The sequence below is a fragment of the Sarcophilus harrisii genome, chromosome 4 (assembly GCF_902635505.1).
Source record: "Sarcophilus harrisii chromosome 4, mSarHar1.11, whole genome shotgun sequence".
Lineage (NCBI taxonomy): Eukaryota > Metazoa > Chordata > Mammalia > Dasyuromorphia > Dasyuridae > Sarcophilus > Sarcophilus harrisii.
In genome coordinates this window covers 296,350,412-296,364,767 of record NC_045429.1, presented here as the reverse complement: position 1 = coordinate 296,364,767, position 14,356 = coordinate 296,350,412, and the positions used below count along the sequence as shown (strand labels likewise).

The 14,356-nt window shown below is 33.0% G+C and overlaps 1 protein-coding gene across 3 annotated transcripts in view; it reads left to right on the top strand.

The window, feature by feature from the left end:
• The window catches only part of MYOCD (myocardin), a 116,386-nt gene that overhangs the window by 14,304 nt on the left and 87,726 nt on the right, over window positions 1-14,356 (top strand). For 2 of the 3 annotated variants that reach the window (XM_031965524.1, XM_031965523.1), the window contains exon 2: window positions 13,970-14,035. In XM_031965524.1, coding sequence (XP_031821384.1) covers window positions 13,970-14,035 — 66 coding nt within the window. Of the gene's footprint in view, window positions 1-13,969; window positions 14,036-14,356 lie in introns of those variants that run through there. The other variant, XM_031965525.1, reaches the window with a different exon arrangement.

Genomic DNA, 14,356 nt, shown 5'->3' with positions numbered 1-14,356 from the left:
CAGTTTCATTTTCACCCAGAGTAGTTTTTCTATTTTCTTATGGATTCAGGTTTACTTAAAAATTATAATAATCAACATTTGCTAAGCACCTTAAGATTTGCAAAGCACTTTATATGTACTATCTTATTTGATCCTCACAACAACTCTGTGAGATGGGACTATAATCCTCATTTTACAGATGACGATTCTGAAACTGAAAGAGGTTAAATGATTTATTCTGAGTCACACAACTAATTAGTATATAAGGTAGGATTAAGCCTTAGCTCTTTCTGAATCTTAATTCTAGCCTTCTAACTTCTGTGTTATCTAATTTACCTTATATAACTGATGAATATTTTCTTTTTATGAGTTTTTTGGGGGGCTTGTAGAGGTGTGAGAAAAATAACTATTCTGCTATCTTGAAAATCACAATGCTTCTCTGCTCCTTAAGTTGAAGACTTCATTTTCTCATTTGTAAAATCAGAGGAGTTTGAATTAAAATATCTTCAAGTTCTCCACCAGCTCTGAATCTTATAATCTGAGAAAGTAAAAATATCACAAAACTAAGAGTCAGAATACCTGTCTTCTAATTATGGGTGTAGCATTTCATGTTGTCACACACCCTCACATTTGGGGCTCCAAAAATAGACACCAAAAGTTCAAGGTACTCAGTGGGTCTGTATCCACTCAAAACTATAGCTTATTAAATTATTCAATATTTTTATAGTCAGCCAGAAGACAAAATTAGTTCAAAGTAAAGGCATTTAATGAAATAACATGGTAAGAAAAGTAGTAATAGAACATTTTCCCATCTCAAAATCTAGGTCACACTTTCTTACAAATTCATACAATATCACAGAGAGAGTGGGTACAGATAGAAATCACAGTCCACATATACACAAGGAGAACATGTCTTTTGGGAACATGTATGGAGTGGCAAGAATATATCTTCAATGATCCAGGACTAATGATGTTTTGGGGGCATTATTATACTGCTTTCATTTAGCCATTTCCTCTGGCTGTGGAAAATGTTCTTATGGTAGCAACTGGTGACAAGCCTTACCTGGGCATTATTTCACTGTCCTAATAGTGGCTGCTGGTCATCACCTTTGTGATTTGAGATGGATCCTGGAAGCTAGTGACTATGGGACATGTTATTTCTATTACCAGTTTCTGGACTCATTTCTTCAGGTCCACCTGCCAGTCTTTTCATATCCAATCAATTTGTCAAATCTTATAATGTCTACCCTTTATAACATCTCTCAAATTCATCTTCTTCTCTGCCTCCACATTTAGCTTCATAGTGCTACATTGCAAAAGTCTCTTAATTGGTTTTCTTGCCTAATACTTCTCCCCACTCAAATGTACTTCCACACAGTAGCCAGTGATTCTTCTTGAGCACAGGTCCACCTCCTAGATTTCCTGGGATTTTTCCATACTTAGATCAAATTCCAGTTTCTATAGAAAGTGGTCCTCCTAACCTCTATATCATTATCTTTTCATGTAGATATAAAGAGATAGATGTGTTATATGCATATATTTATGTATATAGATGTGCTATATATATATAAATATAATCTATATATCTATCTCTTGTATGTATACACTTATTTGCATGTCGTCTCCCTCATTAGAATGTTAGATGCTTGTATCTCTATTGGATCTGTATCCAAAGAGATCATAAAAAAGGGAAAGGGCCTCTTATGTGCAAAAATGTTTGTAACAGCTATTTTTATAGTGGTAAGGAACTGGAAACTGAGCAGATGACCATCAGTTGGGAATGGCTGAATAAGCTATGGTATACATATACGTATGTTATGGAATATTATTGTTCTATAAGAAACAATCAGCAGGAAGATTTAAGAAAGACGGAGATACGTGAATTGCTAATAAGTGAAATGAGTAGAAACAAGAGAGCACTGTATATAGCAACAACAAGATTATGTGATGATCAACTCTGATGGATATGGTTCTTTTCAACAATGAGGTGATTCAGGCCAATAATAATAGATTTGTGATGAAGAGAATCTTCTTCATTCATAAAGAATTACATTCAATTTTGCTGAGTGTTATTTTTGATTGTAATAGTAGATTTTTGGCTTTATGAAATATTAAATTTCATGATCTCTGCTCCTTTATTATGGTAATTTATACATCTTGATTCTAGTTTCTGAATATTTTCTTTCTGGTTGCTAGATCATTCTTGTTAGCAGAGAAAAAGATGTAAACAATAATAGAAGAAAGAAGAAACTAACAGTTAAATAGTTCTTTTTTTTTCATATCATCTATTATTGTCACAGTATGTATCCTTAGTAATGGTCCTATTTTTATTCAATCCTTCTTTTCCCCTTCAACATAGCTATTAAAAGCTGTATTTTCTTGGCTTTAGCAGTTTCATAAACCTCAACTCAGCCTGAGTTTTAGCTTTCTTCTGCTGAATTTGAAAAACATTTTTAAGTGCTTTCTTTGTGTCAGGAATTATGCTCAGTGATGGAGACTCAAAGACAAAAACAAAGTTGTTCCTGGCCTCAAGAAATTTATATTTCCTTATAGGTACATTTTTATCTTCATTTTCCTTTATCTACTTTTTCTCTATGTACCCTTTAAAAATTTGTTTTTCAAATTTAAACCAGTTAATATGTAAGTATTAGGTAACTCCCCATTTTCCTCCTCAATGAACTTTTTTCTTTAGAAATTAATTCTTAGATCATGAAATTATATATGTTTCTTTTCTCTGAACTGTTTGAAACACTTTCTCTCAAATTTTAAAAAGCATACCTGACTTTGTTCAGCTTTTCTCTTTTATTTTAAAAATTCTAAAACTTTCTTCCAATGTTCACATCATTTCTCCTTCAGTAGTTAATTCTTCCTTCTCAGTTAAAATCAGGTCTAAAATATCAGTCCCTTCTGTATTTTCTTCTCTTTCATCACTAAAGAAAGCCAAGTTATTATTAGCTGCTCTACTGTTGGAGATAGGACTCCAAATCAAGCACTTTTTTTTTTTATCACTATGTCACATTCAAAGTCCAACTTCTTCACTTTACAAATAAGAAAATTGAAGCCTGGACTTGTTAGAGACCTGACCAAAATCACAAAGTGTATTAATATCAGAGCTAGAGTTTGGAATGAAGTCTCTTAGCTCCCAATCAAGAGCTCTTTCCCGTGTGTCATATTCCAACAGAAAGCTCGCTCGTGCTAGTGGTATAGTGATGAACAAAGGTACCTTACAAGAAGATGACTTAGGTTTGACTCACTGCTAATGCCATATCTGAGAGACATTCTGGCATAATGGAATAAACACTGGCTCTAGAATTGGAGGATCTTATTTTGATGACAACTTTGGTTCTTACTTCATGTGTGGCCTCATTCATTTCATTTTGTTTCTTTTTCCCTTAATTACTGCCTATATAAAATGAGAAGGTTGATATTTGTAAATTAAGAATGACATTCTAATACCTAACCTGTTTTACATTTAGCAAAGTCCTTTGTGGAGGACAATTCACACAGCAAATTATTTTTTTCAAGTTCCCTGTATCCTAGCAATGTGACATTTTCAAACAGTAGCACAAAAATCTTTAAATAGAAAAATAGTTGTTTCCACCCTGTTATGACTCACTAACAGCCACAGGGATTCTTCTCAAATTTTCCTAAAAATGTAATTTTTGAGCTGGACCCAAATAGAATATTTCAGTCAAAGAGACACAGTTTCCACTGTCTAGAATGAATAAACATTGGGTTGGAATGGAATGTGTTTTGTGACCATTAGAAAAGCATTGATTCTTGGTAAAATTTTGATGATACCTTTTTATGATATATTCAGAACCTAAGATCTGTAGGTCTGTCATAGGCAAGATCCATGGCATTCCAGGAAAGCAAATTGGTAATTGGGGGGGAGGGGAAGGAACTTTCTTTAAATGTTATGTCAACTGGGTCAGTTGCGTCAAAGCCAAGATCTTAGGCTCTGAGATCAATTGAGCTATGTCTATAAATAGGGGAAATAACACATTTGGTCAAAAACATCTTTTCCTGATTTATTTGTTTACATCAGAGATATTAAAACTAGGGCTGTCTGCCGTACTATATACATGGAGGAATCAAATTAAAATGGAATTGACTAACATTTAATAAAATAAATAAAAATACGTTAAGCAGAAACTTAATTTTTTTTTAAAGAGCTCAGATGAACTCTGACTTTTAAAAATATAGGCAGCCAATCAAAGAAGCTACCAACACAAAAGACTCCATGTTAGGTCCTGAATATTCTTAAAGAAACTCAGCTACATATGGATTGGTGGTTCCTATTTCTCTCTGAGTTTGACACCATTGGTTTATACAGATAAAGAAGAACACATAAATACAGTAGTATGGATAGGCTGGATGTCTTCTTTTCCAAATGATCTTATTTTTCCCCTTATCCTAGAATCTCTCATTGTTACTGTTTTTTTTTATTCTTTCTGAGAATTACTTCACTTTTGTATCTATTTTGTAATAGTTTATATGTGTACATTGTGTTTCCCCTTAGTAAAATGCTTCTCGAGGATAGAAATTAATTTTTTATCTTTGGTTTTATCTTTTGGTTTTCTGTAGTATAGTAGTAGTATCTGAACTACAGAAGACACTATTGAATTGAATTGAATTATACATAACTGTGTCTCACATATACCTCTCTTTCATTAAGCATCATAAAATGTTTTCTTTATAATTCTGTCAAATGAGTATTGAGACTATTACCATTCTATTTCTAATAACAAAGAAATTGAAGCTCAGAGAAGTTAAGTGACTTGCCCATAGTCAATAACCCAGCTAATAAACATTAAAATCCAAACAGCTTTCATGATTCCTGTGTTTGTACTTCGTCTTGAAGTTTGTGGCTCCTATTCCTGGGGGAAGAGATGAGGTAGATGGTCTGTAGGCCCTCTGTCTAAGCAAAGTGGTCTATACAACAAAATGATTTTACAACCGTTCTATTTGGAAATGTATTTTATTTTCAGCTATGAGTAACTGTAACTCATTTTCCTCATCTGCAAAATGAGAAAGTTGAACAAAATCAGTAATTTTTTCTCATTTAGACTTTTAAAAACCCAAATTTTAACTCCCTAAAATACTTGATGAAGAGAAAGGAGAAAAAAAAGAATAGAATGCTGAGAGAAGAATTGATTCTTGTTAAGGTGACTTTTTTTTCCTATTTTCTTCAGGCCTCCTTTTTTAATATCCTATTTGGGGGGGCAGGTAATAAGATTGTTTTTTTTAATTTTTAAAGCTTTTTATTTTCAAAACACATGCATGGATAATTTATCAATGCTGACCATTACATAGCCTTGTGTTTAGGAGGATTTTCCCTCCATTCCTCCACCCCTTTCCCTAGATGGCAAACAATCCAATATACGTTATACATGTTAAAATATATGTTAAATTCAATATGTGTAAACATATTTATAAAATTCTCTTGCTGCACAAGAAAAATCAGATCAAAAAAGAAAGTAAATGAGTAAGAAAAAAATGCAAGTGAAGAACAACAAAAAGAATGAGAATGTTATGTTGTGATCCACATTCATTAACATCCATTTAAAAAAATTTTGAGTTTCCAAATTCTCTCTCTTCCTACCAGTCCTCTGACAGGAAGCAAGCAATATAATTTCATTTATAACATGAAGTATGCAAAACATATTTCCATGTTAGCTGTTAAGGTGAAACTTTTTTCAAGGCCTTTTCTTTGCTTTCTTTTATCTTTTCTCCTCCAATTGTTTGTGAGTTACCATTACATCTATATTGCTTGCTTGACAGATCCAGTAGTGAAATGTTTTTGTTGTTTTTTGGGGTGTGTGTGTGTGTGTGTGTGTGTGTGTAGCAGTATGTAATAGTAAATTTCTTGGAGGTAGGGGCTATGTTTTACCTAAGCCCTAAACTTTTTTGTATCCCTTGAGGATAAGCACAATTCTCTGCCCCATAAGAGATATTTAATAAATATTTGTTGAATAAAAAGGTACCCATCAGAGTAGTTTTCCAATTCTAACCTAAATCTCTTTCTGACAAGGGATAATTTACCTATCAGATCTTTGGAGAATGTAGAAATGTATGACCAAAGAAGAACTAGAGAACATTATGAAAGGCAAAATGGATAACCTTGATTACATTAAATTAAAAAGGTTTTGCACAAACAAAACCAACAGAAACAAGGTTAAAAGGGAAGTACAAATCTGAGAAAAATTCTTTACAGATCATATTTCTGATAAAAGTCACATTTCTAAAATAATATAAAGAACTATGTCAAATTTATAAGAATATAGGTCATTCCCCAGGTCGAAGGATCCAAAGATCTGATAGATAAATTATCCCTTTGTCCTCCTAATTTGTTTATGGTATTGTCCTTTATGCCAAAATCATGTATCCATTTTGACCTTATTTTGGTATGGGGTGTGAGATGTAGGTCTACCAAGTTTCTGACATATTATTTTCCAGTTTTCCCAGCAATTTTTGTCAAATAGTGGGTTCTTATTCAGAAGCTGGAATTTGGGGGGTTATCAAATACTAGATTGTTATAGGCCTTGATTATTGTGTCATGTGTATGTAATCTATTCCACTGATGCACCAATCTATTCCTTAGCCAGTAGCAAATGGTTTTGATTATTGCTGCTTTATAATATAGTTTTAGGTTTGGTACTGCTAAGCCACTATCTTTTGTAATTTTTTTTTCATTACTTCCCTTGATATTTGTGATCTTTTGGTCTTCCAATTGAATTTTGTTATTACTTTTTCTAGTTCTATAAAATGATGTTTTGGCAGTTTGATTGGTATGACACTGAACTACTAGACCAATTTAGGCAGAATTGTCATTTTTATAGCTTGGTCTATCCATAAGCAATTAATATTTTTCTAATTCTTTAATCTGACTCTATTTGTGTGAGAAGTCTTTTGTAATGGTGCTCATATAGTTCTTGGGTTTGTCTTGGCAGATAGACCCCCAAATATTTTATTTTGTCTACAGTAATTAGAAATTTCTCTTTTTATCTCTTGCTGTTGGGCTTTGTCAATAATATATAGAAATGCTGATGATTTATGTAGGTTTATTTTATATCCTGCAACTTGCTAAAGCTGTAAATTGTTTCCAGTAGATTTTTGGATAATTTTCTAGGCTTCTCTAAGTATATTATCATATCATCTATAAAGAGTGAAAGTTTTATTTCTTCATTGCCTACTCTAATTCTTTTAATTTCTTTTTCTTTCTTTTATCACTAAAGCTAACATTTCCAGTACAATGCTGAATAATAATGGTGATAATGAACATCCTTGTTTCACCTCTAATCTTATTGGGAATGTATCCATTTTCTCTCCATTACAAATAATGCTTGCTGGAGGTTTTAGATACATACTGTATATTATATAAAGAACCTTTATCCCTATGCTCGCTAATGTTTTGTTTTTTTTTAATAGGAATGGGTTCCATATTTTGACAAAAGCTTTTTCTGCATTTATTGAGATTATCATATGATATATGTTGGTTTTGTTATTGATATGGTTGATTATGGTAATAGTTTTCTTGGTATTGAATCAGCCTGGATATTCCTGGAATAAATCCTACTTGGTCATAGTGTATTATCCTGCTGATAAGTTGCTGTAATCTCTTTGCTAATATTTTATTTAAGATTTTTATATCAATATTCATTCAGGAGATTGGTCTATAATTTTTTCCCTCTGTTTTGGCCCTTCCTCATTTAGGTATCAGTGCCATATTTGTGTCATAGAAAAAATTTGGCAGTATTTCTTCTTTACCTATTTTTTGCAAATAGTTTACATAGTATTGGAATTAATTGTTATTTAAGTGTTTGATAGAATTCACATGTGAATCCATCTCGCCCTGGAAATTTGTTATTAAGGGTTAATTAATGGACATTAATGGCTTATTCAATTTCTTTTTCTAAAATGTAGTTCCATTTTAGAATACTTTATTTCCTCTTCTGTTAACCTGGAAAATAAATATTTTTGCAAATATTCATCCATTTTGGTTAGATTGTCAGACTTGCTGCCATAGAGTTGTGCAAAATAGCTCCTAATTATTTCTTTAATTTCTTGTTCATTGGTGATGAGTTCACCCCTTTCATTTTTGATGCTGGTGATTTGTTTTGTTTTTTTTTTTCTTTCCTTTTTTCCTTTCTTAACTAAAGGTTTATCTGTTTTATTATTTTTCTCATAAAACCAAGTCTTAGTTTTGTTTATTAGTTCAAAAGTTTTGGTTTCTATTTTATTAATCTCTCCTTTGGGTTTCAAAATTTCTAATTTGGCATTTAATTAAGGGTTTGAAATTTGTTCTTTTTCTAACTTTTTAGTTGTATGCCTAATTCATTGATTTCTTCTTTCCTTATTTTATCTATGTAACTATTTAGATATATAAGTTTTCCTCTAAGAACTGCTTTGGCTGCATCCCAGAGGTTTTGGTATATTGTCTCATTATTGTAATTTTTTTTGGATGTAATTATGGATGGTTTCTGTTAATTGTTGTTTGACTTACTCATTCTTTAGGATTAGATTATTTAATTTCCAATTGGTTTTTAGTCTACCTTTCCCTGGTCCTTTATTGAAAATAATTTTTATTGCATTGTGGTCTGAAAAGGAAACATTTCTATTTCTGCCTTTTTTTGCATTTTATTGTGAGGTTTTTATGCCCTAATACATGGTCAGTTTTTGTGTAAGTACCATATACTGCTGAGAAGAAGGTGTATTCCTTTCTGTCCCTCTTCAATTTTCTCCAGGGGTCTATAGTATCAAAGTTTTCTAGGCTCCCATTAACCTCCCCAGTTTTTTTCTTGTTTATTTGTGATTAAATTTGTCTAATTCTGATAGGGGAAGGTTGAAGGTCCCCCACTAGAATAGTTTTGCTATCTATTTCTTCCTGTAACTGGCTTAAAATCTTCTCTAGGAAATTCCCTGCTCTACCATTTGGTGCATATACATTAGTATCATTACTACTTCATTATTTACTGTACCCTTTATCAAGATGTACTTTCCCTCCTTATCTTTTTAAATAAGATCTATTTTTACTTTTACTTTATGAGATCAGAATTATTACCCCTGCTTTTTTTTTTTACACTTCAGCTTAAGCATAATAAATTCTATTCCACCCTTTTACCTTTACTCTGCATGTGTCTTTCTGTGTCAAATATGTTTCTTGTGAACAACATATTGTAGGATTCTGTTTTTTAAACCACTCTGCTATTTGCTTCCATTTTATGGGAGAATTCATCCTATTCACATTAGTAGTTATGATTACTAGCTTGTATTTCCCTCCATTCTATTTTCTCCCTGTATATATTTTTGTTCTCTCTTTCCCCACTGTCCTTAGTTATGTGTTTATTTAAACCCACCCCACCCACTATCTTATCTTTTATCACCCCTTCCTCTTTCTCTTAGTACAGTTTTGTTTTTTTAACCCACTCCACCAATTACCTTATCTTCTATCAATCCTTCCTCCCTTGTCTTGCCTTTTCCCTAATGTTTCTGCTCTCCCTTCTATCCTGCCCCTCTCTTTTCTTTTCCTTTGTCTCCTCCTACTTATTTGTTGGGTTAGATAAATTTCTATACTCAACTGAATGATTTAATTAGCTTCTTTAAAGTCAAAACTGTTAAGATCAAGCTTCAAACAATACTCATCCCCCTCCCTTCTTTCCCTGGATTATAACAGGTCTTTTACACCTCTTTATGTACACTAATTGCCCCACTATATCTCCCCTTTCCTTTTTCTTCAGTACAGTCCCACTCTCCTTAATGTCTTTTTCTTTGATATCATCACATCAGGATTTTATACATACATACATACATACATATATATATATATATATGTATATGTGTATATATATATATATATATATATATATACACACACACATATATAATAGTTTTGGAGTTTCACAATAATATTCCTTGAAGCTTTCTTTGTGGGAACTCTTTCCAAAGGTGATGGATGGATTCTTTCAATGAGTATTTCCCCCTCTATTTCTAGCATACTGGGGCAGTTTTCCTTAACAATCTTGTAAAATGCTATTCAGGCTCTTTTTTTGGTCATGACCTTTAGCTAAGTCAATAATTTTTAAATTCTCTCCTAGATCTATTTTCCAAATCAGCCGTTTTGCCAATGAGGAGCTCACATTTTCTTCCATTTTTAAATTCTTTTTATTTTTTTTTTTTTTGACTGATTCTTGCTGTCTCACAAAGTCATTAGCCTCCATTTACTCTATTATATTTTTTAATGTGTGGTTTTCTTCAGTTATCTTTTGTATTTCTTTTTCCATTTGGTTTACTCTACTGTTTAAGTAGTTGTTTTCTTCAGTTTTTCCCCTTCATTTTCCAAACTGTTGACTCTCTTATGCATAACTCTCATTTCTTTTTTCATTTTTTCCTACTTCTTTTATTTGCCTTTTGAAGTCTTTTATGAGAATTTCCAAAAAGCTTTTTCGGGGTTGAGACCAATTTATCTCACTTTTAAAGATTTTTTCCATGGACACTCTGTCCTCCTCTAAGTTTGTGTTTTGGTCTGCCCTGGCATTATAGAGGCTTTCTATGGTCAAGGTTCTTTTCTGTTGGTTGGTTGTTTTCTTTCCTTTTCTGTTAGTATTTCCTCTTTTTTAACTTTTAAGGTGGAATTCTACTCCTGTGGTAAAGGTGGGGCTGTCCCAAGCTTTTGGTGCACCTCTGAGCTATACCTTTGAGCACAGGAGCCCCCTTGTGTTTGTAGGGGGTAGATTGGTTATTCTTTCCAGGAAACAGCCTGGTTTCCCAGAGTTTGCCATCCGAACTGGTACTTCAGGTTGCCCCACTGATTTGTTCCTCTACTGAGCAGGACTAAGGGTCTTAGTTGTTGATTTGCTGTGGTTAAGACTTTCTCACCAGCTTTCCCTGAATCTACCTGTCCTGGGTTGAACATCCTTTTCATCCCAGTGAGACTGATCTTTCTTGAAGTTTTTTCATTCTATCTTGAGCTGGAGAGTGGTTTCATTCCATTAGACTTTATTCAGAGGCTTGGTTTCATGTGCTTTTTGAGGGAAACTTGGAGAGCTCAAGCAGCTTCCTGACTTTATTCTGCCATCTTGGCTCCACTCACAGACATCTTCCCACATTTCTTTTTTTATTTCAATTTTATTTTAATTTTAAATCCCAAATTCTTTTTTCTTTCCTCCTTCAACAAGGCAAGAAATATTATAACCATTTTATATAGATACACAGTCATGCAAAATATATTTCTTCCTTAGACATGTTCTAGGGAAAGAGGGGAGAAATAAGAAAAATTAAGAAAGGGGGGAAAAGTGTGTCAATCTGCAATCTTTGTCCAACAGTTCTCTACCGAAAGGTAGATAGCATTTTATATCATAAGTCCCATAGTGTGTGGCAACATTGTATTAATCAGAGTGTTGATTTTCCTTACAATATTACTGTTATTGTGCACATTTTTCCTGGTTCTAATAAACTCACTCTGCATCAGTTCATATGTGACTTTCCAGGTTTTTCTGAATTATCCCCTTCATAATTTCTTACATCAGAATATTATGCCTTCACAGTCATATAATTTGTTTAGCCATTCCCCACTTGATAGAAACCTCCTCAGTTTCCAATTCTTTGCCATCACAGAAAGACCTGCCATAAATATATTTGTACATATGTGTCCTTTTCCCTTTTATTTGATCTCCTTGGGACATAGACCTACTAGGGGTAATGCTGGGTTACTGTGTATACGGTTTTATAGCCCTTTGGGCATAGTTCCAAACTATTCTCCAGAATGGTTGAACTAGTTCACAATTCCATAACAATGAATTAATGTTCCTAATTTCTCACATCCCATTCAGCATTTTTTATTTTCCTTTTCTGTCATCTTAGAAGTCTTATTGGTACCTCAGATATCTCAGAATTGATAGAATTTTCACTTCATTTGTTGTTAGTGATTAAGAACATTTTTAAAAGAAGAACATTGAAAGCTTGATTTTTTATTTTTAGTGTATTTAAAACAAATACTAAATAGAAAAAAGAAAAGAATTATGTGCATAGCAGAACAAAAGAGAGGATTCAAAATATGAAACAATAAATTTCCATTTCAAGAAAAACATAAATAATAAATACTATACATTGTATTTAGAACTGTTCATCTTTTTCTTTGCTTCCTTATAGGTTTTCATTTGTTCTCTGCTATGTACTCCTTATTTTATTTTTTTTTTCACCCTTTCCTCATTCCATCTCCTCCAAATATGCTACAGTTAAGTGTGGATATATTTATATATACATGGATGGGTTCAATGAGACCATCTTTAGAGGGTGCTGAGTTTTGCTGATAACTTCCAGATGCCAATTGGATCCATTCTAGCATCTGGCCTGGATCTCCCTCATGTAGAGCTGTATCATTAGCTTCTAGTAAGACATTTGTCTAACTAGTTTCAATACTGGATCAACTTCTTACTTGATACCTCATTCCTCCAGAAAAAGTTCCCAAACTCCTCCTTCAAGCAGAACTCCCAAATCAATAAGTTGATAAAGTCAGAAGCCAAACTTTAAGGGATTGAGAAGTAAATATGAAAAGCAGTAGGTTGAAAGACAGATAAAAAGTTGATGTGTTGAAATTAGGCATTGAGCCACACTTAACACCGTACACCAAGATAAGGTCAAAATGGGTTCATGACCTAGGCATAAAGAATGAGATTATAAATAAATTAGAAGAGCATAGGACAGTTTACCTCTCAGACCTGTGGAAGAGGAAGTAATTTATGATCAAAAAAGAACTAGAGATCATTATTGATTACAAAATAGAAAATTTTGATTATATCAAATTGAAAAGTTTTTGTACAAACAAAACTAATACAGACAAGATTAGAAGGGAAGCAATAAACTGGGAAAACATTTTTACAGTTAAAGGTTCTAATAAAGGCCTCATTTCCAAAATATATACAGAATTGACTTTATAAGAAATCAAGCCATTCTCCAGTTGATAAATGGTCAAAGGATATGAACAGACAATTCTCAGATGAAGAAATTGAAACTATTTCTAGCTATATGAAAAGATGCTCCAAGTCATTATTAATGAGAGAAATGCAAATTAAGACAACTCTGAGATACCACTACACACCTGTCAGATTGGCTAGAATGACAGGGAAAGATAATGGGGGAGGGGATGTGGGAAACCAGGGACATTAATACACTGTTGGTGGAATTGTGAACAAATCCAACCATTTTGGAGAGCAATTTGGAACTATGCTCAAAAAGTTATCAAACTGTGCATACCCTTTGATCCAGCAGTGCTACTAATAATGGGCTTATACCCCAAAGAGATATAAAGAAGGGAAAGGGACCTGTATGTGCCAAAATATTTGTGACAGTCCTTTTTGTAGTGACTAGACACTGGAAAATGAATGGATGCCCATCAATTGGAGAATGATTGGGTAAATTGTGGTATATGAATGTTATGGAATATTATTGTTCTGTAAGAAATGACCAGCAGGATGAATACAGACAGGCCTGGAGAGACTTGCATGAACTTACATGATGCTAAGTGAAATGAGCAGAACCAGAAGATCATTATGTACTTCAACAACGATACTGTATGAGGATGTATTCTGATGGAAGTGGATTTCTTCGCCAAAGAGATCTAACTCAGTTTCAATTGATCAATGATGGACAGAAGCAGCTACACCCAAAGAAAGAACATTGGAAAAGGAATGTAAACTGTTTGCATTTTTGTTTTTCTTCCCGGGTTATTTTTACCTTCTGAATCCAATTCTTCCTGTGCAATAAGAGAACTGTTCAGTTCTGCACACATATATTTTATCTAGGATATACTATGACATATTTAACATGTATAGGACTGCTTGCCATCTGGATGAGAGGGTGGAGGGAGGGAGGGGAAAAGTCGGAACAGAAGTGAGTGCAAGGGATAATGTAAAATAAATACCCAGGCATGGGTTCTGTCCATAAAATATTATAATTATGAAAAAAAAGTTTATGTGTTTTTCCTCCTAAGTTTTACAGTTACGACTTCAGCAAAGAAGGACCCAAGAACAATTGACTAATCAAGACATAATGCTGAGTGAGTATTTTCTATCAGTTATAGTACTCTTTATTGATAATTTGCTTCCAGTATGCAATTTCTCTTTAATTTTTAATCTTATTTTAAGGAAGTTTTCCCTTATAAGCAGCTTAAACTAGACTTTTTGCAAAAACCACTTTTGGTTCTGCCTTCTAATGCTGTACAAAACAATCCCTATTCTTTATTGATAGACCTTCCAGTTATTGAAGATAGCAAATATACTGCCTCCCTCCCTAAATCTTCTCTTTTCCAATTTAAATATCTTCCATTTCTTCAGTCTTCACATGGCATAAATTCAAAACTTTTGATTTTTTTTACTAT